The following is a 23,765-nucleotide window of genomic DNA, read 5'->3' on the forward strand; positions in this document are numbered from 1 at the left end:
ATAGAATGTTTGCCCAAAGTTATCTGGGGCCTCATTTATATAATTTATTTATTGCGTAGAAACCATCCTATATTTGTGAAACGAGCATACTCAGAAAAAAACGTGCATACGCCTCTATTCCAGAAGTGAAATTATAAATTGCAAATGATCTCAAAATTGTGCACAGCTGAATGGTTTCAGACTTCCGCCTTGTAAATGCTGCCTAATTAATGTCATTTATTATTGTCATTACCATTAAAGAGCAGCAGTCAACGTCCAAATCCTTACTTGAGAACGGCTTGCGACAAGAATTGATTAGATTTCCAAATACCTACAGTACTCCGACTTTCTACCATAAGGAAAACACGTCAAAAACTGGAAATATGAACGTTGGCCTGGATTTTAGCGCAGACACAGTCTTCAAATCTGTGTGTACGCACATTGTATAAACTAGGACCATGGTCTTCAATAATGTTCTCAAAACACTGGCATAAAAACATTATTAGACATCTTTCATGGAACGATTGGAAAACATATTTTTTTTTATGTTACTACTTGTTTCAGAATGTTCAGCGAACATTCAAAAGTAACAATCCCATAATGTTTGCAAAATGAAATGTTCACATAACCAAAGAAAAAAGTTTTTAAAACATTGAAAAAACTGGACGTTTTGAACATTCAGAGAACATTAGCAAAACATTCTTAAAACATGTTGTTAGTTGGGATAGTGTTTAATAAAATACATAATTCATAAATATGTTATATAATTACAACCATAAAGTTTTACTAATCACTCTAATAGTGACGTCTACATCACAGCTATAATGATAATGGCACGATTATCCTTATACAATTTTTTTTTCAGCTGATGAATGCTAAAAACATTGACAGACAATCAGAATCTACCCAACTATAAAGAGCTTGAGCATTTAAAGCAGCAGATGTAGATGACAACTAGTGCTGCTGACTTTTAATAAACAGAACGTTATTGTCCCTTGGTGTGGATGCTAATACAGTTATAGTTATTCTAATCTTTCTTGGGTTGAACAGGTCTTAACTTGACAGATAAGTTATGAAGTGCACAGTTCTGTGTTTAAATGGTATTACAAATCATGGCATTTTAATATTTGTTTTTCTACAGAATTATGAGGTCAGTCTGGATCTTTGAGCAGCATGCCATTGTAGATCTCGATTATGAAACATTTTGGTGCATAAAATACAGTAAACAGAATGAGAAGGTGACTGCATGTGCAGGAGGTAGAGCCAGCATCCATCTACATTCTCCTCCTTGTCACCCTCACTACTGCTGACTGAGGCTCCTTTGGGTGGTGGTGAATGGTGGCCAGTGGTTGACGGGCGATGTTGAGCGTCTTCTGGTGGGACTGGAGCTGGGCGACGTACTTGGAGACTGATAGGGAGACAGAGCCTGGAGAACACGGCCACTCCGTTCCTGGATCATGTGCTAAAGAGCACAAAAGAACCAATTTGAAAAATGGTAAATAACACTGTACATTTAATGCCTGCGTTTTGTTAATGTCCTTCATGATTGTTTTTTGGAGTAATAAATAAAATAAAGATGAATCAAGATTGTTTCACAAATACTCTTCAAACTTTTACTTTTAATTCAGTGTGTCACTTGCCATTTCTTTGTAATCGTTTGTGAAATTTACTAGCAATTTCTGAGAGAAATTTGTTTCTACACCACTTCTTTTTTTCTTTTTTTTTTCGTACCCAGGCTTTATCTGGACCGAACAGCTCCAGGAAGTTTCCGATGAACTCGCGAGATTTCTCCTCCCATTTGTGGATGAGGTCGTGGCTCTTCTCTTCAACACGGTGCACTAAATGTTTGGACTTCTCCTCCACCGTCCTCACAGTCTCCTTCATTCTGTCCACCTGCTCTTGCAGACGATACTTCTTCTCCTGTCAATCAAAAGAGTTGGAATAGTTCACCTAAACATGTAAATCCCATCTTCATTTCCTCTTCCTCATACCGTACCAAATTTCTTCCGTTGAACACTGAACGGAACACACATTTTGCCAGTTTTGGAATGACCTGTCAACTCTTGCTGGCGATGTGTTTCAAAGATCATATAAAGTAGTAAATGCCACTTTTCTATGTGTGTTCTGAAGCCATACAATTTCTTTCTTACATTGATGAAGCCCACGTTGAGTTCCCGTGCTGTGTATCCTCTCTGCAGATTACGCCTGACATAGACGTCATAGTCTCGAACAATGCGAGTGATGAGATCAGAGGTGGAGATCCCCTCCGTTCTTTGAGTAGCCACAAACATTCCTTACAGATCATGTAGAAGAAGTTTATTCTTATGAGTCCTTTGACTCAGCTCTAGAATTGTGCAGTTTGGTTGCTGTTAAAGTCTTTACCTGCTTCTTTAATATGTTTGTAGACATCGTCTGATCCAGCAGAGGTGTATGGGATATCATCATGTGCCACAAAGTCAATCTGAGGACAACAGGAAAATAAATAAATAGGTATGACACCATGAATTCACATTTTCAATGATCTCTCTAGTCTTTTTAAATAACTTTTCCATGAATGTGGTATAAAACAGAGCGATACAATATGGAAACTGAATATCAAGTTCATTTTGAAATGAGCTGTTTTATTTTCTATTTTTTATGTAATTTGTAATTTTTTGCAAGCCTGTTAAAGTTTTGGACAGAATGCAGTTTAAAATCCTGTCTAAATATAGTTAAAAAATTTGATTTTGCAAGTGTCTAGCAAAAACAGTCAATATTGTGTAAATATAATAATACAGTAAAAATAGAAAACTGTACCGAATGTTTTAACAGGCAAGGTTAACTGAACTGAACATTAACCGAAATGAAATAAAATATATAAAAATGGACGGCAAATATATATTTTAGCTAGCTGTCAAGGCAGCATTTCTCATTTTCATTTAGTTTAGGTTAAGACAGCAAAATAACAAACTAAATAAACTAAAAAAATATATTTAAAAAACTAACAAAAATTATAATCAATTACTAAAATAGCACTGGTGGTAACAGGGTTGCAAATGCAGTCTAAATTGAGGTGTCACTCAGTAGCTGTCAGTCACAGTGTAGGCTTTAAAACAAAAGGAGTCTTTAATAGTAAATTCCACTAGGAAGACGTAGGAGAATCACAGGGAAGAAGCTCAGGAAAAAGGCTTAACATAAACAAAACCAGACCATGAAACAAAGGAAACTGAGAGCTTAAATACAAGGGAGAGTAATCAACTGAACAGAAACAGGTGTGTAGAACTAATTAACAACCAAGAAAATTCACTTGGGAACACAGGCAAACCAGAACAGTGAAACTAAACCAAAACAGCACACACGTTACATTAGCATCGAGCTTGCTACTATTTGGAACAACAAATGTTGGCTTGTAGTTAATAAACTTATATCAATGTAAATTTATTTCAGTTTAAAAATATATATTTCTTTGATTATTTTTTCATACAATAACTTGACAAATGCAGTCAACAGAACAACTTCCATGGAATGGAATTATTTACTTGTCCTCTCGTCCAAACTGTGTTAATTCTTGAATGTCAAGATTTTAAAGAATGTTATATATGTTAAGAGTAGAAAAGTTTTGTGGTAACAGGGTTGCACACAAAATGGACATAATTAAATAATACATTTTATGTAATAATGTTTTTTTTTTACTACAGTGAACTGAATATTAATTTACCTTGTGTTTTTTAAGGAATTCAGGAGTGAGGGTCCAGGGAGCATCACGGACCACCTCGTCCACATAACGACAGTGTATGAGGGCTTCATATCGCTCGTCCTCCGTCATCACTGTGTAGCCTTTATACTTGTGCGTCAGAGCATCACTGCAAACTGACAGAGATACACACAAGGTATGGAGCAGTCATCAGGCATGGTTTAAGTAAGACAATGAAAAAGAGACTAAAGACTAAAGTCAAATAAACCTTTGGCTTTTCCAAATTTTGGACATGAGGCTTATAGACCTTAGTCAGGATAGCGCCATATACATTTTTTTGACAGGAATGAAAATGAGGCTGTGAGAGTGTTAGATGATATCTTTATTTCTCAGTGCCGCCACGATATTCTCAGTCCCCCTTCGCTCTGGAATGTAGGAGACGAGTTTCTGTTTACAAAACTTCTTCAGCTTTATTTCTGCACATCGGCTTTTAGGGAGGTGGAGAGATAGAATAAAGTGCGTTTAATGGATTGTACTGTTGTTTAACAACATACTGATTATTCAGCTGACAAAACATCTTTCCGAAAAAGAAAATAACTTTCAGTAGACAAAAACTATATAAAACAATTCTGAAAGTAGTTTTGAAAATTAAATGATCTAGGTGTCACATCCACCTACTGGAGTGCACATGATCGCCACCAGAGGGCACTCCTCCCATCTCCTTGGATTTCCTATCATAAACTGCATTTCCCATTACCCATTGCCTGGAATTATTATGTTTGATTACTTTCAACTGTGTCTCATTATTTTGTTAATAATGCCTGCCTATTTAATCCCTGTGTTTTCACTCATTCTTTGCAAAGTCTTGTAAGTGTCACACTGCATTTCTGAGTGTGTGCCCTCTGGTTACCTGTGTTTTGGTTTTGACTTTCTGCCTAGTTTCCTGAATTTCCCTGTTTGCCTGTATTTTTCTGCCCTGCTGTCTTTTTGGATTATCTTCCCTGTGTTTTGATCAAGCGGCAACTTTCCGATCTCTCTCTTGAATCCAACACGGAAGTGGCTTAAACTGAAATTCATCAACTGGCCGCTAGAGACAGGCCCCAAAAGAGAGTCAATCCCATAGAAACCCCCATGTTAAAATGCCCAACTTTACAGCAGAAAAAAATATGTTTACAGCCTGGTACAAAAAGTGGTTTTGGTCTATATGTCTAATTATATATTGGTGATTTTTATAACTCTTCCGTTTAAATTATATTAAGCCTTAAAGTGCATAATTAAGGCCGTTTGTCTGCTGTCTGTTAGCCGTCACGTCACCTCAGTTAATTCCGCCTCTTTGCCCCTTTTTGTTTATCCGGGAGTGACGCGCATTGACACGCTGCCAAGATGGCTCCGCCCACCACTTTGTGCTTCAAAAATGCTCTTCAGAAACCTACAGCTGACGTCACAGACACCTTTTTTTACAGTCTATGGTTTTTAACCTATTGGGCCCTATCTTGCACCCAGCGCAATTGACTTTGTACACCGACGCATGTATCATTCCTATTTTGCACCTGCGCACAGCGGACTTTTCCCTCCACAGAAGCACGTCGGTTAACTAAGAAATACACTTGCGCTCCCGGGGGCGGTTCAGCGCAAAGAGGAGGCGTGTTCCGGCGCAAACGTTCCCTCATGCTATTTTACAGGTTTAGAAAACAATTCCGCCACTAACCGAAAAAAACTAGTTTAAAGTCAGTGCCGCGTTGCGCATGTTATTCAGATGCTATTTTAAGGGCGCATGCTTGGCCATAATCAATGTGCACAACGCGCATACACTTTGATTCTCTCATCTACACAGAAGCAGCAGTTTTCATTTTTGCAAATCATACATTATTACGATAGATAGATTATTATAAAAGCATACATCTAGCTTACACATTTACCCAAATTATCATACGCCTATTTAACCGAAGTTAATTTGGGTGTGTTTCTCCATCCCCAACGTCACTTCTCTGTGTTTTACAGCCCTGACGAGAACGTCGGTCTCCTCGGCTGTGAACCGCTCCTGGCGCGCGCCTGGCAAATCCGCTGTTACAATAGGAATCCGCTTTAGAACAAGCGCGTCTGCTCTTAAAGAGAATGTGAGATGTCGCTCTGATTGGTTTATTTCACGTTACGCCCAAACCACACCTATGAATAATGAAGCTACTTCAGACCAACCCATTTTAGATTTGCGTCGGGCGCAAGAGTCATTTATCCCGCCGGTATAATAGCAACAGCGCCCAAGACCCGCCCACAAAGTTACTTGCGTTTTGTGCTTGATACTTGCGTTTCAGATCGTTAAAATAGGGCCCATTGCCTGTTTTATGGATTAAGATTCTGGATTGTCCTAATAAAGCTGCATTTGGATCCTTAACTGTCTCATAGCAGTTTGTGACACTAGGACCAATGGACAGTGTGTGCCATTGTAAAGACTGTTTCACTCACAGCCTCATTTGCGTTAAATTCAATATGGTGTCTAACCTGATGTGTTGATGTGGTTTTGTTGCAAAACTGGACAAGAGTCTGTGCATACGCCGGTGTGACTCACCACCAACAATCAGTTGTGTGTTTGGGAACAAATTCTTGGCCTGCATCAATGCACGGGCATGACCCGAATGGAAGAGGTCAAAGATTCCATCGGCATATACTCGCACGGGCCGATGAGCTGCACAAAAAACAAATACATACTTCAAGTACAATTTGGATGCACCAATTTGTATGAAAATATTTTATCTTACCGGTATCTCTACATTTGACTCTTTCTCTCACCTGGAGTGCCACGGCGTGCCTGGGCTAAAGTCACTTTGTCTTGTGGGGTGTCCGAGTCACTGCCTGATTGTTTAGCAAAAATGGCTGGGTCTCTTAGAGCCTATCAGAGAAATATCGGCTGTTATTATAAAGAATTACTGGAATCAGGTCCTGTAAAGCACATGAAACTGTCTAAAAAGCTCTCTAAAGCTGCCTGGCAGCAGAATACAGCGTTTTTAATTGCTATCGTGGATCCATGTGATCGGGGATTGTTTTGACAACATTGTCGTATGTATGCGAAAAACTCGAAGGAAAAAACTTTTTTAGTACATCGTTGTTGTGTAAACGTTCCCTAAAATACTATACAAAAATTTGATTGCAAAATGTACAAATTCGTGAGCAATTATCTTGTCCTTGTTTGATAAGAGGAGCTGAGCAAGCACTGCACAAATATGCAGGTGTTCAATAAACGTGCATGAATGAGTGTATGTGCAAATTCCCAATAATCTATGATGTTGGAACTGCCCTTTAGAACCATCAGCTGTTCAGGAGGGAACCCCTCAGACAGATATAGATAGTTATAATCACACCACACCACACCACTGCTTGATGGATCTGATTGGTGGATATGAACTATGATGAGCTGTATATAAAATAAATAATAATTGCCGTGACTAGAGGAAGGCATCAGGCTTGGAATCTGTACCATGTACTCAGATAACAGACTTCATAGATTATGTAAGAGAAATACCAATGATTGAAAGCCATGTGCTGCTCTTTTGGTTTCATATTTTAATTTTCATTGCATTTTAAAGCATTCATTCATACAATTCATAGATTTCTCCATATAAAGTGGATACATATTTCACCGCAGTAAGTTATTTTCTTCATGGTTAAGACTATTGGTTACACTTTACTTCGATGGTCCACTTCAGACATTGTACTATAAGTAACTTGTCAACTACATGTCAACTAACTCTCATTAGGGTGATAGTGAACTGTAATCGAGTGTTAGGTTAAGGTTAGGTGTTAGGGTTCGGGTTAGTAGAATAAGTTGACATGTAGTTTCAAAGTTAATTATAGTCGGTATAATGTTTAAAGTGGATCATCGAAATATAGTGTTAGCAGAATATTTTAGAGAGGACAGAAACAGGCCGGAATCAGAGCCAAACAGATGCTGCATAGCCAAATTATGAAATTATAATATTATTAGTTGTTCAAACTAACCTTAATAGGTGGCCGCTTGCGTTGCTGCGTTTGCTGTGGTTGAACTCCTCCTCGACCAGCACGACCATTAGCACGGGATCCATTTCTTCTCCTGTTCGCCATGGCAGAGATTTTAGTTTACTCTTATTTGGCTTTGCACCAGTTGCACTCTCCCAGATATGTGACAAGCCTTTGCTTTTACTCCTGTACTGATAACTGGCCAGTCACACTGACCCTTGTGACGAGGCAAAGGAGCAAAGGTTGTTTTTCATGTGCCTTTAATACTTTCTAGGCTCAATCAAATGTATTGTTTTAAAAAAATATTGTGTGCTGTGTTTTTCATATTTGTTGTCGTGAGTCTCTGTTTATTTACTGGAAGCCTCTCGACAACTTCTGCACATGGGGAGTGTCAAAATAACATCAAAGTTAGATATACTGGTCACGCTTTATATTTGGTGTCTTTACTATGTACTTGCCCTAAAAATAATTGTTTGGTACAGTGTACTGATTGTGTTCATGTTGTATTGCAAAACACTTTTGCTGCTATTGTGTGCTTTTGTTACTAAAAACTTAAAATAGCTTTACTGCATAAGTGTGCACACCCTTTTATAGTTGGGTATGTAGCTGTCTTCAGAATTAACCTATCATCGAGCTCATGTAAAATTGTACACCTGTCTTCACCTGAAGTGACTCCAAATAAATTTCAGCTGTTCTTATACCATTTTTTTCCAAAATTGATCAAAACTGCACTGCTAAGGCAAATGTTACCTAAGTATTTCTGAGGATTATGATTGGCTTGCATGGCTTTATCCTTCTCCCTACACTGCCGCCCATAGGTTTGGCATAGTTATGATGATCTCCACTGAACCCATCTGCCAAAAAACTCTTTTTGTAGTTTAATCTGTCCATAGAACCAGGTCCCGTTTGAAGTTCCATTCGTGTCTGACAACTGAATATGCTGGAGTTTGTTTTTGGATGGGCAAGGAGGATTCTTCTTGAAAGCCTCCCAAACAACTTGTGGTGATGTAGGTGCTGTTTGATACCTTTTTTTAGGCTTTCTGAACCCAAGACTCAGCTTATCTCTGCAACTTTCCATCTGTGATCCTTCACCACTCAAGCTTTCCTCCTCGCCATGCATGAAGACAATATAGACACACGTCCTCTTCCAGGCAGATTTGTAACATCTTTAGTTGATTGGAACTTCGTAATTATTGCCCTGATGGTGGAAATGGGGATTTTCAATGCTTTAGTTATTTTCTTACAGCCACTTGCTGCACATCAGGGGCCGTATTCACAAAGAATTTTAAGGCTAAAAGTAGCTCCTAACTGGCGAATTTAGGAGCAACTCCTAAAAATAATGGGCGTGTCACTCGTAACTTTAGGACTCCTAATTTTTTTGACTAAGAGTAATTCACGAAGCATTTTAGCCCTAAAAGTAGCACCTAAGTCTGGGACAGCTTAAAAGAAGTCGAGAGGACTCCTAACTCCTAACTCCTAACTCCTACATCACCACAAGTTGTTTGGGAGGCTTTCAAGAAGAATCCTCCTTGCCCATCCAAAAACAAACTCCAGCATATTCAAAGACAGCTCGATCATGCAGGTTTGCACTGCACAACATCAGGAAGATCAGGCCTTTCCTAACTGAGCATGCAACACAACTTATCGTCCAGGCCCTGGTCATCTCTAGGCTTGACTACTGCAATGCCCTTCTGGCTGGACTCCCAGCATGTGCGACCAAACCCCTACAGATGATCCAGAATGCTGCAGCTCGTCTTGTCTTCAACGAGCCCAAGAGGGCCCACGTCACTCCTCTGTTCATCTCTCTGCACTGGCTACCTCTAGCTGCTCGCATCAAGTTCAAGGCACTGACGCTTGCTTACAGAACTATCACAGGCTCAGCTCCCTCCTACTTTCACTCACTCCTACGAGTCTACATCCCTACCAGACACCTACGATCGGTCAACGAGCGACGTCTCGTGGTTCCATCACAGAAAGCCACAAAATCACTTTCCAGAACATTCTCATTTACAGTTCCATGCTGGTGGAACGCTCTCCCCACCCTCATCCGGAATGCAGAATCCCTGACAACATTCAAAAAACAGCTGAAAACCAATCTCTTCCGTGAGCACTTAACCTTATAGAAAAAAAATAAAAATAATTCCTTTCCCTTTGAAACATCACTTATCAGGCTTATGCTACTCTGAATAATACCTGAACTTCGTATTTTGAGCACTTCCTGCGTTGTTGTTGCTTTTGCCTCTTTATGATGACTCGCTGAATTTAGTCCTAATTTGTAAGTCGCTTTGGATAAGGGCGTCTGCTAAATGACTAAATGTAAATGTAACTCACTAAGACCGATTCACAAACCGCTTTTTGTGGCATTTCACGTTGCGATGTTTTGAAATGCGTATGCGGCGGCTCAGGAGCTTCCAATCGCAAGGGAACAATTTTGCATTGGATGCAATAACGCCACCAACAACAACCAAACCTAGGCTACTCATTGCATGTAAACTAATTGTAACGTTTCATTGTGAATCAAAAATGTTCTTCTCTTTGCAAACGTAGGCAGAGGCATATAGAGACAGATTAATTCAATAATGTTGCAAAGATATTGCATCAATCCATATGTTTCATTAGGCTACTATATATTTGTTTTGCCTTACTCTTTATTTATTTAGGCTATTTATTCAGTTATTCATCATCTTCCGTCCTTCGCACTACTTGTGTAGCGCACGCATTCTCAGACCTGTCACCTGTCACTCATCATCGTAGGGGAGGTGTTTGGAATCATTCCCGCGTTACAATCATCAGCCAATCAAGGTGGTCACTTCAGTCAAGCTCGTGCATGAGTAATGACGTCATCCATAGCAACGAAGACTCACTCTTAGTTTAGGAGTTTTCATTTTTCTTTACTAAGAGTAGGTCTGAAAGGCGTTGTGAATAACTTTTAAGAGAAAACTCCTAGCTAAAATCTTTTAGTGCGATTTAGGAGTACTCCTAGTGGTAAGATAAAATGCTTTGTGAATACGGCCCCAGAACTATATTCATTGGTTTTACTCATTGTGATGGATGATTAATGGAATTTGGCCTTTGTGTTTCCTCATATTTATACTCCTGTGGAACAGGAAGTCATGGCTGGACAATTTAATGCTCCTAGTGTGCTAAAAAACTTAAATATGAATGGGAATATACTTCAGAGATATTTCACTCATAAGAATTTCTTGGGGTGCTAATAATTGTGGCTAACATGCATTGGAGAAAAACATGTAGGCCTATTTCATAACGTGAGTTTCCCCCCACTTTCAATTGTTTTAAACCTTGGTAAGTCTCATATTTACCAAGGTTGCCAATATTAGTGGAGGACACTGTAAATCAACAAAAGAATGACTTCAGCAAAGAAAGATGAATGTTTTGGAATGGCCCAGCCAGAGCTCAGACTTGAATCCTATGGAAGATCTGTGGAGGGATCTGAAGAGGGCCGTGTATGCAGGCGACCCTCCCAATTTAACAGATCTAGAAAGTTTTTGCTAAGAAAACTGGGAAAATATTCCAAGTCAAGATGTGCCAAGGAGACTCCTAACAAAACAAACTGAGTGCTGTGATAAAATCAAAGGGTGATTCAACTAAGTATTAGTTCAGGGGTGTGCACTCTTATGCAGTGATTACACACAATACAGTATTTTGTTTTTATCTGAAATGTGTCACTTTGGCATTCAGTGGCATTGCATAGATTGTAATTTTTACATTACATGTGCAAAAGCTCTGATATAATTTTTCTTCGTTTCGTTTTTTTAAATGACCAAAAAGCTGTTTTACAGGGGCGTGTATACTTTTTATATACTGTACATGCAAAACCTTACCCTCTGTGAGTTGTGGTTGGCCAGCTTATTAATCACCCAGCATGCTTGTTATTTTGAGGACACACATGTAAAATGCAGAATTATTTGAATTTGTAATTATCTTCATTAAAGAAATACATATTGTAAATATTTGATGTACCTCCTAGTTAGGGATGTCCCGATACCACTTTTTCACTTCCAATACGATACCGATGCCGCAGTTTGGCTATTTGCCGATACCGATATCAATCCGATATTTTTATTTTATTCTTGAACTAATACTAATAATAATAAAATATATGGAAGCACTTTGCTCAATTAGCCACATAAAACCATCTCACTCAAATGGAGAACAAATACTTCTCCAGTATATAGACCACAACAGCAGTTGTTAATGAAAGACTGCCACCCTTTATTCAAGAGATCTTGAGATATGTTTGGTAATTGTACCTGTAATTTGCTATATTTCAGATCAATATATTTGTTTCCTTAAAATTTTAATTAACTTTAACGTTATTCTCATCTGAATTATAAATAATTTATTTCTGTATAAAATAATACTAGGCTAAAAAAACATTTGATTTTCATTTTTAATCAATGTAGAATGTGTAACTTAAAAATAAACAGATTAGTCTGTTTTAGGACAAGAAATGAAAACCAATACAATGGAATATGATGAATGTCCAAAAGATGAGATCATTTTGGCTTTTAAACTCTGTGTGTGTCTGTGTGTGTCTGTGTGTGTCTGTGTGTGTCTGTGTGTGTGTGTGTGTGTGTTTTTTTTTCTTTTTTTTTTTCGGGACTGTCGCTCAAAAAAGAGAACAATCCCTGGAAAACCGGGACGGGTGGCAACGCTAGCACGATACTGATGACGTGGATCGGGACATCCCTACTTCTAGTATCTTTTATTCACTGCAAAACATCCATTTATTAGGATTTACTTCCTACTTGTTACGAACTGCTCCGAGACACGAAGGTCGAGAACCAAATGCAGCTTTAATTAAGGGGCAATCCAGACACGTAATCCAATATACAGGCAATAGGTCAAAACACAGGTAGGCCGTACAAACAAACAAACAAACAAACAAACAAACAAACAAACAAACAAACAAACAGGGGTCAGTGGCAAAAAGTAATCCACAGAACAGGCAAAAAAAAATCCAGAAACCAGGGAAACCGCTCGGAAATGCAGTGCAACAACATCCAAAACTTCACAGTGAGTGAATGAGTGAACATGGTATAAATAGGCTGTGACTAACAGGGTAATGAGACACAGGTGAAAGCAATCAGTGATGATGAGTCCAGGCAGTGAGTTATGGGAAATGTAGTTTGTGAGGGAGTGATAATAGTCTGTTGTGGAGTGCCCTCTGGTGGCTCTCAAGGGCACTCCAGCTGGTGACCATTACACTACTGCAGATAATTTGCAAACAGGCAAATGTTTGTCTCTCTTTTTTCCATTCATTTGCCTTTGGTGGCCCCGCCTGGATCATAGTTTCCACAGTGTCATCTTGCATTGCATTCCTTTAGTTGTGAAGCCTGCCAATCCTGTTGTACAATTACTTCAGAAAATGTGAAGAATTTATTTATGTTTTGAGTGAGAGTCATAAAAGGTGTTGGAGTCAGGAGTCAGACTAGTCACCTGTGGATACTGTATATGCTATATCATTTGGGCTTATTTTTTGTCTGGATTTTGTACTTCATTGTGGAGTAGATGGATGTCTGGAAATTCACAATGTCAAGCCTTCCCTTCACAATGCTGAGCCCAGGGACAAAAAGGTGATATGAACTTTTGCTGTGATAATTGTCTTTTAGAAAGCTGTACATTGTTGACTTCTATTTGGTTTTGGTTGGCAATAACTTTTGTAATAACTTTAATTTCCAAACAGTTGGCCTACATAACAGTAACACACTAGACATCAATATGCCTATTATAGTGATCTTTTTCACTTTATGCAAACTTAAAAATGTATGAATGTTTTTGCATTATATCAAAATATAAAACCAAGTTATTGTAAAGAAAGATAGCACAAGAACATCTTTTAAACAAAAAATTTATAAAATGTATTTGTTAGGTTTCAGATCCTAAACCAATGGATATATCAATATGGATATTCAAAATTGGATAAAATGGATATTCAAAATGTTTAATTAAATCACTTAAGTGTCCAAAAACTTAATCACAGTTTTATGAGACTTTTAATTATTTAAATGTATTATAATGATCTTTCAAGCATCAGGCCTATATAATGTAATAATGTTTGTTCATATTATTAATTAATTTTATTATTAGGTTTTAACCTTTGGTGTATGTTGCTGCTAAATATAATGTATTAATAATCCATTCATCCATAGGTCTTATATAATTTATTTATGTACTTATCATGTAAATGGGTTATTTTTCCACCAATCAGAATGAATGCTTCGCACTACGTAACAAATCTCCATACATGCTTACAATCGAGGGTTAATCACGTTTAAAACGTAGCTAAGCTAATCACATCATTACATAGAAAAAATCTGGAACATCAAGAACAGCAACATTATATTTCAATGGTAAGTATGTTTGCAACTATTTATGGCTATCAAGGGTGTACAAACTTAAAGAATTTACAGAGGCTAAAGATCTGGCAAAGATGTCCGACCGGACGGAAAAAAATGGAGATGAGCATGCTAGTGGCAACAAGAACAAAAATATAAGCAAAATAGAAAATTGTTAATCTGAACAATCAGTATGAACTATCTACAATTTGATTTAGTTTTTAGAAATGTTCTGTACAATGAGAAAAAGTTGTAGAGGCTCTAGTTGTGCTTCATGCTAGCAAGTGACACAGCAGTTTCACGATCGTCACATTTCCTCTCCCCTGTAACATATAAATGTTATAATACTGTTATAATATCAGATAGTATAACCAAACTCTTTCATTAGTTAGGATTAATAAAGATTAAACAGAGATTTGAACTTGCAAATTTAACTTAAACAATGGATTGCAAATATACAATTACTTTTGTTTTGGAATGCAAACATGCTAGCATTGCGGAACATGCACACAGTCTCATAAGGACTGCATTGCTCTTGAAATAAATATATTTTGTGCATCATATTTTTGGCATTTTACATTAATTATATACATAATAATTTTAAAATATATATTAATATATATATATATATATATATTTTTTTTTTTTTTTAGGGCAACACATGCTGCAATTTCTCCTGGTTGACGGATTTGGAGTTGTGTCCAACTGTCATTGCCTCTGGGCAGATTAAGGTAGTTTATCCCAACTATTTATTAATTAAACATCTAAAAACTATCAAAATAACAATCTAAGTTTTATTTTGCATATATCTATTTCATTATGTTTAGTATCCTGTCCAGTGTGTGGAAAACCATGATGGTCGAGATAGACAAGTGGTGTTTGACTCTGAATCATTTCCCAATTATTTTCATTTCATCGGTCAACCAAATGTAGGTCATAATTCACTCAATCTGATATTGCTCAAATGTATTATTTGGTATAAGAGGCCATTCTATATTGTGAATAAAGTCATGGGTAAACTTGATGTGCTTTTAAACGGACAAAAAAGGTATTCAAAATGAAATAAAGTTTAAGTGCTTATTAAGTTCAGCCTATCAATACCATAATTTGTTTCAGGTTTCTGTGCAATGCCTGGAGAATCCAGAGGGTGAAGATGGAATAGTAGTGTTTGATTCCGAATCATTTCCAGGACATCATTCAACCAAACGTATGTCATGATAATTCACTCAACCTATCATGATTGATTCATTTTTTAATGTATGCTTTCATGCGATTTAAAAGATTTAAAAGCTGGATGTGAAATGATAATTATGCTGTTGTCAGTGTAAACAAAAAGTGTGAAAAAGTTAAATGAAATTTCAGTTTAAACAGTTTAAATGAAATTAGTATGGTTAGGAGCAGCTTAGGTGTTGTTTTACATATTTAAAACCGTTGTAATGTGTTTCAGGTTTCTGTTCAATGCCTGGAGAATCCAGAGGGTGAATGTGGAGTAATACCGATTGGCCATGAATCATTTCCAAGGGTCCTGTCACATCTCTCAAATGGAAGACCTGGACAAAAATGGTGATGTTATAATTGAATCACATATGCATGTAAACATGTATATGTAATTGAAAATGTAAAAATGTATTGTGGCACGCAGAGCGAGGCCGAGAGTCGTGGGAACCACACCGGCCTCTAGTCTCACGGAGGAATGTTTTTGTTTGTATCTAACAAATGCCTTATACTGTATGGGCAGAGATGTACAGTAATTGCTAATTAAGGACACTTAACTGAACTGTGGTTCTACTCCTAGAACCTTAAAAGGACATCAGCCATGTTGGTTGAGTTTACTGGAGTTCAAGGACATGAGGACATACCTTTACATTTTTGTTTATTATAAAAAGAAAAGTAACCATCAGTTTCTTAGTTCAAAGCACCTTGTAAACAAGGGGTCTGCAGCTTATACTAAAATCTCTGTTTAGTTAGTTAAATGTACGATACTTGCAGTGCCTTAGCTGTTACGAGCGTCCGGATGCAGTCTCAGGAGAAAGTCGTAATGGTTCCGTGATGCACAAAGTATCCTGACAAAGCAATAGTGCGTAAATAATATAACAATACTTTAAAAATACGAAGCCAGGGAGGAGACAATGGCAAGAATAGCCAGGTTGGGACCCAGAATAAAGCCAGGACGAAGGCCCATAGCGGAGTTGAGGGAGGGAGGAGCCATGGTGGAGACTTGGCAGACGAAACCTGGGGAATGACAGACTGAGATGGAGCTGATGGAGGTGAAGACCCAGGCAGAGCAAAAGAGTCGGTGAGACCTGGCGACACAGAAGGTCCTGGAGGCCATGGCAGAGCTGCGGTAACAAGCGGCTGAGGTGGAGCCAATGTGCCGGAGGACTGAGGTGCTGCCGTTGGAATTGAGGACCAAGGCGTTGCTGAAGGTAAGGTGGAGCTCGACAGAGCTGAACAGGTGGAAGGGCGAAGCACAGCTGAAGGCCAGAAAGTCTGTGGTGCAGGTAAAGTGATGACTGACCAAGGCAGAGCTGGAGGGACAAAGGAGCCCAGTGGAGCCGTTCAGACGACAGTCCAAGGTGAAGTCGATGGGGCGGGGAGCCAAGGTGGAGCTGACTGGTCAAAGGGCAGAGGTGGAGTGACAGGCTCTGCGTCCAGAGATGAAACCAGGGGATCCACTTGCCAAGTAATCCCCTGGCTCCACTGAGACAAAAAATTTACTCATGTGGTCCTTAAGGGTTTGCTCCTCTTGCTCTAAGCAAAGCAGAGTGACTGCTGGTAAGTCAATTATTATAAATGCCACCAAAAAATCATATCTTTAGGTTCAATCTTGTCACAGTGTGTGGCTGAAGTAAGCGCACAATGCTGGAGATTAAGGGAAATAAACAATCTTTAATCATAAATCCAAGGAAAAACTCAGGAGAACACAACCATGTTAAATCATAGACAAGACTTAACAAAGAACTAAGAGGAACTAAGGGCTTAAGGACACAGAGTGAGGTAATTAACTGGAACAGAAACAGGTGCGTATTTAATCAGAAACCAACGAAACTAATAACGACCAGGAATAGAGGCAAAACAGGAACAGGAAAAAACAAATCACAATGAAACTAGACAGACTTAGGGGCTGTTTACACTACACCGTTTTAATCTAAAACCGTAAAACTTTTTATGTGTTTTGGCCGTTCGTTTGCACGACAATGCCGTTTTGAGTACCTGAAAACGCAAACTTTTGAAAACGGGTTTCAAAGTCCAAGTTTTTGAAAACGGTCTCCGTGTCAACAACACAAACGCAACATGCGTATTACGTGTTCAGTCTATAATGTTTCAGCGTCATCTAATGGCCTGGCAGCAGAACACAGAGTTTTTAGTCGTTTTCGCGGATCCGTGATCCCCAAAGGGGATCGTTTTGACAATGGTGTCGTCGCGGAAAACGCAAAGGAAAAACTTCTCAGTTTTAAGCATATCATTGTTGAGTAAACGTACCCTTAAACATAACCTTGATAACTGCTAGTTGTCATCTAGTTGCAAAGTAACTTATAGTCCTTGTTACAAGTTAGATGTACTTACTATAGCAATAAGAGTAAATTGTACTGAATTACAAGTAACCATACCCTAACCTTAAACCTATAGTATATACATGCTTATTCATATTACTCAGTAGCCTACTCATTTGTGTGATTACACTGTAACCATAAAGTCATACAGGTTTGGAACTAAATTATGAAAAGAATGTTTGGGTGAACTATCCTTTTAAGGTCTTGCACGATGGTCTGCTAGTGTTTTCATTCATTTCAGAGATAACCAGCCCCTGAAATCACATAAAACTGTGGTTGGTCATTGTACACTTTGGTCAGATGGCCCCTTCCTGTTTAACTAAGCAGGCTTAGGCCAGAATTAACTACCATTTACACCAGAGTCTATGCTATGCTAGTGTTTCCTGCCAAGTTCCTGCCATTAGAATGTAACTGGCAAAACTTTACAAATAATTAAGGAGTGTGCAGCCACATCATGACCAGCAGAGGTCAGCATTACATTTTAACTTAAAACAGGTTAGATTTAAAGTTTCACCTCTTGGTGTGTCCCCTTTCATAATGTGAGGTATCTCTTTGGTAATCTGTCTATATTCTTCATTTTTGAGTTATATGCTGAATTTTATACACATCTGGCAGAGAAAGTTAACAGTACAGACAACCACTTTTACCTTGGATTGGTTAAACAAATACCAGGTCCTACATAAGCTTCTTTTGGCAGCTGATCTAGTGATCTCAGTGATTTCTGTTTCCACCATACAGAAATGGAAGAAAATTGTGAACAAAAATTGGTGGGAAACATATCAAACTTTGTGAGTGACACAATTCTTCACAAATGTGCTGTGTTTTCTACATATGCACGATCTATTTTTGTAAGTGCTTTTGAGTTCTTTGACAATTTGAAACATTGTTAAAGCATGACGCTTAATTTGTTAGAGGGAAAAGGACAGAGAAAGACGAAACAGGAGAAGGAACTACTTTAGTCTGTCCCTCTCCATGGGTGTCCAAAAGATTACAGTCACCAACAATCACCTCTGGCATGTGTCCACCTGTTTTTAGTGACCAAACATGATCATACTATCCAAGAACAATGATTTCATTTGAGTTGTTGTAGAGTGCTATTTAATGCAATGAGGCAGTTTGGTGTTCAGATACAGAATAAGAAATGCCTCATTTTGAATTAGCAATATGATTAATTTAATCATGTGCCCATTGTTACCTTGTCCTTGAACAAAGAGGTCAACAACAGACTGATATGTGTGCCAAAATAACTGTTGTGCTGTTTGAATAAGGTGTTAAGAGTAATAAATCACTTCATTCACCACTTGCAACTCTATAAATACATGGTAGGCCACTCATTTGTCTGAAATGAACTTAGTCAGCATTTCAAGCTCATAGTCAACGGCCTTGTGCAGGCTACTGTCCAGAAGCAAAATGGCAAACAACCACCTCACTGTTTCTCAGAGGCATGTCTGAAGCGTTGGGCATTTAGTGGACAGATTATCCCAATTATCTGCCAAAGTAAATCACCAGCTAGATTTAGCCTCGTGCAGGACTACATAGACAACCTGAGGCACCACCAGTTTCAGGGAACTGTGATGAAATCAAAATGAATAGAAACATATTCTGGTGTGTTACCAGGAAGATGACATATGCAATATCAGCTGTTTCTTTGGAAGAAATAGTTGAATGTAATTCAAGTTTTTCACAAAAACTAATTTGCCCATGTACTACAGTATACATTTTTATAATATAATATAATATAATGTAATGTAATGTAATATAATATAATAATTGTCGGGGTTATGGACTTTTAAATTCTGTTTTGGTTAGTTCCTGCTTCTCTGCTCAGTTTAATTCTGGTTTTCTTGGTTTCTGATTATCTCCTCGTTTGTTTCTATTATGTATAATTATCACCTGTCAGTCATTATGTTCATCTTGTATTTAAAATCCCGGTTTTGTTTAGTCCTTTATCCCTTGTTGATTCTCATTTCAGTTTGCTTTTTTGTTTATATTTCTCCTGGTTTTGTGGATCACAATAAAGACTGTTATTCCTTATGATACCCTTCATCGTGCGATTCCTCATTAATATCATGACCCTGTCAGAGAAAATATGGATGAGTTTATCTCTTCATAGCTGGATGCCATTTATTGTCAGGTTTAGTAAGGTGGTAACAAAGAGGCAGCAAGTAAGCACTTTAGTCCTTTAAAGAGTATTATTATATTGCATGTTTTTTTCATGTAGGTTTATGTGCTATATGATGAGTCATAAATATGTTAGCTAGCTTATAATTGAAGTTTCCTCTTTGAAATCTTACCCATGTGTCATTTTAAGCCTCAAGTATTTTGAAGAGCAGGTGCAGAGTTAAATGAGCCCCATTATCTGATCAGTAGTGAGTGTGTGTGCGTGTGTGTGTGTGAATGCCTTGTAGGTCTGAGGTCAGTTGCCGCAAGCATGAGCGGATCAACTATGCATGTATGGAAAGAAGATGGCTCTGTATAGTGCTCATACATAGTGCTCTATATTCAGTGACAGGTTTTTCATAACCACAGGCAGTGCTCTCTAGGTTTCCAGGAAGATAAAATGGAGTTCTAGAGCAAATCATAAGTTACATCATGACAAACAGCTTCATTCCCTCTTGTCATTCATGGAAAGTTCTGTGTGTGTAAAAGGGTGGTCACTTTGAATGACATTTTCCTAGAAGTTGATGGAAATTATTCAGGCTGTTAAGTAAGGGATAATGTAGAGCGAGGCGGTTGTTATAGCGAATACAACCCGACAGGCTGATCATCTTGAATCAGCCTGATGGGGTTGTATTCGCTATAACAACCGCCTCGCTCTACATTATCCTGCTTATTACATGGCTACCTACCAAGTAAATAAATAATTTGACACAAAATATTGATTTATAAAGGAGTTTATTGATTTAAAAACGATTGTATTGCTTCCGCTAAAGAAAATAGTCCGTTCCGTCTCTACGGTTAGAATCCTGCATCCATAGCAACGCACTGTTTTTCATGGCAGCGGTGTGTTATCAAGAAATAATAGACCGCATTCTGCATTAGAATTCAACCAAGCCATGTAATAATAATTATCTGCGTCGCGTCGGGGTCCTGATCAGCCTGTCGGGGTTGTATTCGCTATAACAACCGCCTCGCACTACATTATCCCTTACATGTCACTTAAGCCATTATAATTATCTCCAATAATAAATACATTGAATGAAGTGTGATGCGTTTAACACAGTGGGTTGAATGGCAGGTTGAATTGCCATGGCAGTATGTTTCATAACATAATGGCTGAATGGAGATCATGGAAATTCTTAACAAAAATAAAGCAAAATAATACACTATTAAATCAGGGGTACTCAAGTTCGGAGGCCAAGAGGGACGCATTTTAAACCACATAAAATGCAAAGGGCCACAAATTAAAACTTGGATCGTAAGACTTTTATCTACAGTAGGCCTACTTAAGGCAATATTTGTACTTTTACTGAGTTTATTATCTAGCTAAGTCTTACTAAACCTGTAATGGTTGTCCTATTTAAAGTGTCACTGAACATGCATAAAGAAAAATGATTGAGCAAATAAACTTAACAAGAACTGATGAAAAAAAAGTCCTTATTCCTAGTGAAAACTGAAAAGTCTGCATTGTTTTCACAAGTAATTTCAGGTCTGGCATTTGTCTGAAATTGTCAGCAAGACGAAAATGTTGCACCTTTTTATAGTCTTTTTATACTTTTTATAGTTCCTATTCATACTCAGGGTTGCTTTACAAATGTTTAATTATTATTATTATTATTATTATTAATACCTCTAACTTTTAATTATAACCAACATTGTAAACATTAAATAAGAGAGTTAAATAAGAGATTCTCCGTGAACTCAATGAAGTGACGTCAGCTCTGTAATGGGAGCACTCTCTGCTTACATTCTGTTTATAATTACACATTGACATTAAGAATAAAAGTTTTGTTTTTCATGTTTCAGGAGTGTCAACTGCATTAAATGGTGCAAAAATAAAGTTACTTCGTTTTTAACATACAAGCACAGTCTCACGCATTTGACAAATCTGAGGCGGGCAGGGGGGTGTACCATGGTGGGGGCTGTGGTTCCCTGAGGCGGGTAGAGGGGGGTGGTATGGTGGGGAGTCACTTGTTTATTTTTAAATGAATCAGTGTTTTTAAATGAATTGGCTGAGTGAATGATTCAATGACTCACTCATAAGGCCAGTCAGTTGCTTTGTTTTCAAAAGAATCTGTTTTTAAACAAGTTGGTTGAGTTGATTCAATGACTCCCTTATAAGGCCAGTCAGTTGTTTTGTACTGATTCAGTGTTTTTGAATGAATCAGTTGAATCAGACCATGAATCAGGTTAGTGGCTGTCTCCGCAATCACATATAGAAGGCAAAAAACAATATGTGAAAAGAGTAGTAAGATCTCTGATACTGTTATTTGATACATTAATTTGACCTGAATTAGAAGTCAAAAAGCTGAATATTATTGAATAATTGTTGTGGCATTCCCACGATGTGGATGTTTGCTCTTTGTGGTGGGTGTCAGATCATTGTTAGGGACGTGTGGTAGTAAAATATAGAAGCATCTTGATTTATTGAGGTGTCAGTATCAGCATGCCAGTATGAGCATGCTATCCGGGGCAGCTGTATTAAATAAGAGGGGGCTTTCTGGGGATTTGTGGAGGCACGACAGGTTTGGGTTCCATGAGAACACTGCCTAATCACGCACATAATGGCCTTTTACTGCTCAGCCAGAGACATAGACAAAGAAACGGGTAGGTGTGGGGTTTGGGGATGCCGAAATCTGCCGTACTCTGGAAGAATTTTGCAACCAGCTGAAAATGTGCAGTGTTGCTTTATTTTGTGTACGATTTAGTCCAGTAGTAGTCCACTATAAGGATTATAATCATACACATTTAGCATTTTCTGAAACACTTTCAGAAAATTTCAGAAAGCATAAAAAAAACATTATGCTTAAGTACAGTATCTAATATGTTTGCATCCACTCTCCATATCATTTTAAGGCTTACCTTTTAAGCCTGAGTGTGTGAGTCCCTTTGGATGTAGACATTCCTGTCTGAGACAGTGACATGTGGAGCTTGTGTCAACGTGTCATCCTTCAGTCCGTTGTGTCTGTTGAGGACGTGTCAGTCGTGCATTTTCAAAGTAACATCACCTCACTGACCGGTCGACCAACCACTTGTCTTTCAGTCTCTGTTCATTCTCCTTCTCAGAAGCGTCACACTCAAACTGGAAGACATTCAAGGTGTTTCAGGGGAAGCTGCTTTGGAACTGTATCTTACCAAGTCACAAGCTGATAACTTCAGTTAGTTAAACTAAAGCTACTGGTTTTAAAAAGATTTAACTACAAACAGAACTGCACAAAAACAATGAGGGGGTTTGAGTGAAAGTAACTGAGTGACCGTCTAAATTAGGGTATAGAAAATACAACAATACCCTAACATGAAGTTGAAATAAAAGTACAGAGACTTGAATCAGTGAATGGATTTTTAATTGTTAATTTACAGAACAAACAGTTTCACAAGAATAAATCAGACTTTTTTTTTGTTACTTTTAACAAAAAGTTATTTATTTCTTGCTCAACACAGTATTGTTCATTCAGAAAGACCTTGATCATTGTTTGGTTTACTTATCATCATGCCCTATTTGTTCATACACTGTATATTAAGTTTAACCTCTCCACTTATTTAGGATTGTAGGCCTATCTGACATCTGTTTGTTCCACTGCCTGCCCCTGTGATCCCTCTCATATATCATTCTCCGTTTATCGGTCAAGTTAAAAGCAGACACACTCCTACTGTGTGCAATGTCCTGGCAGAGAGCAAAAGGCTGTAAACATAACTGCATTAGTCTAACGAGAGACAGTAAAGGTGTTTAAATCAGACATGTAGACAGATAGTCGAACATTCCTGAAGTAGCTGCAGGTTATGCAGACAGAACAAAATATTAGATTTGAATATTACCCATTTCTGAATACTCAAAATTAAAATGTGCCAATGCTCATGTCTTATTCCAAAACACCCTTTCATCAAGGTACATGGACTTATCCAATGATGGTTTTTCTAAAGTATTTTGATCCTGTTTCCGACAGTAACTGGGAAACAGCTTATCCATGTTTGGGCCTTGTCCTAATCAAACAGCATATTTGTCACAATCACTCAGAGTTGTGTTTGTCCCTAGTGTGGTTTTCATGGACT

General features: G+C 38.0%; 1 protein-coding gene and 1 long non-coding RNA gene across 7 annotated transcripts; one reads left to right on the plus strand and one right to left on the minus strand.

Moving 5' to 3' along the window:
- Positions 1-24: 24 nt before the first annotated feature.
- pcyt1bb (phosphate cytidylyltransferase 1B, choline b) lies at positions 25-9,105 on the minus strand. Its single transcript, XM_082140872.1, has 8 exons — positions 7,646-9,105; positions 6,440-6,539; positions 6,219-6,335; positions 3,677-3,828; positions 2,362-2,440; positions 2,130-2,272; positions 1,711-1,899; positions 25-1,441 (listed from the first exon to the last, which is right to left on the minus strand). The coding sequence occupies exons 1-8, from the start codon at positions 7,745-7,747 to the stop codon at positions 1,280-1,282; spliced, it is 1,044 nt and encodes a 347-aa protein (XP_081996998.1). The 5' UTR covers positions 7,748-9,105; the 3' UTR covers positions 25-1,279.
- On the plus strand, positions 1,335-19,583 carry LOC309477594. 6 transcript variants are annotated; one of them, XR_014198665.1, is made up of 11 exons: positions 1,335-1,474; positions 1,715-1,937; positions 2,178-2,232; positions 2,385-2,469; positions 3,692-3,848; positions 13,175-13,239; positions 14,655-14,732; positions 14,829-14,930; positions 15,118-15,208; positions 15,449-15,564; positions 15,650-19,583. It is a non-coding gene; the product is annotated as an uncharacterized lncRNA (long non-coding RNA). The 6 variants fall into 6 exon arrangements; XR_014198670.1 differs by having other exon boundaries at positions 15,644-19,582; XR_014198667.1 differs by having other exon boundaries at positions 2,140-2,232; positions 15,449-19,582.
- The last annotated feature ends 4,182 nt before the right edge of the window (positions 19,584-23,765 follow it).

This window comes from Leuciscus leuciscus (assembly GCF_965113295.1).
Source record: "Leuciscus leuciscus genome assembly, chromosome: 16".
NCBI classification, from domain to species: Eukaryota; Metazoa; Chordata; class Actinopteri; order Cypriniformes; family Leuciscidae; genus Leuciscus; species Leuciscus leuciscus.

Coding starts and splice junctions, on each gene's coding strand:
- pcyt1bb (XM_082140872.1), bottom strand. CDS start 7,747: ATGGCGAACAGGAGAAGAAATGGATCCCGTGCTAATGGTCGTGCTGGT. Junction 6,540..7,645: donor GCAAGCGGCCACCTATTAAG/GTTAGTTTGAAC, acceptor TTTCTCTGATAG/GCTCTAAGAGACCCAGCCAT. Junction 6,336..6,439: donor GGCACGCCGTGGCACTCCAG/GTGAGAGAAAGA, acceptor TTTTTTGTGCAG/CTCATCGGCCCGTGCGAGTA.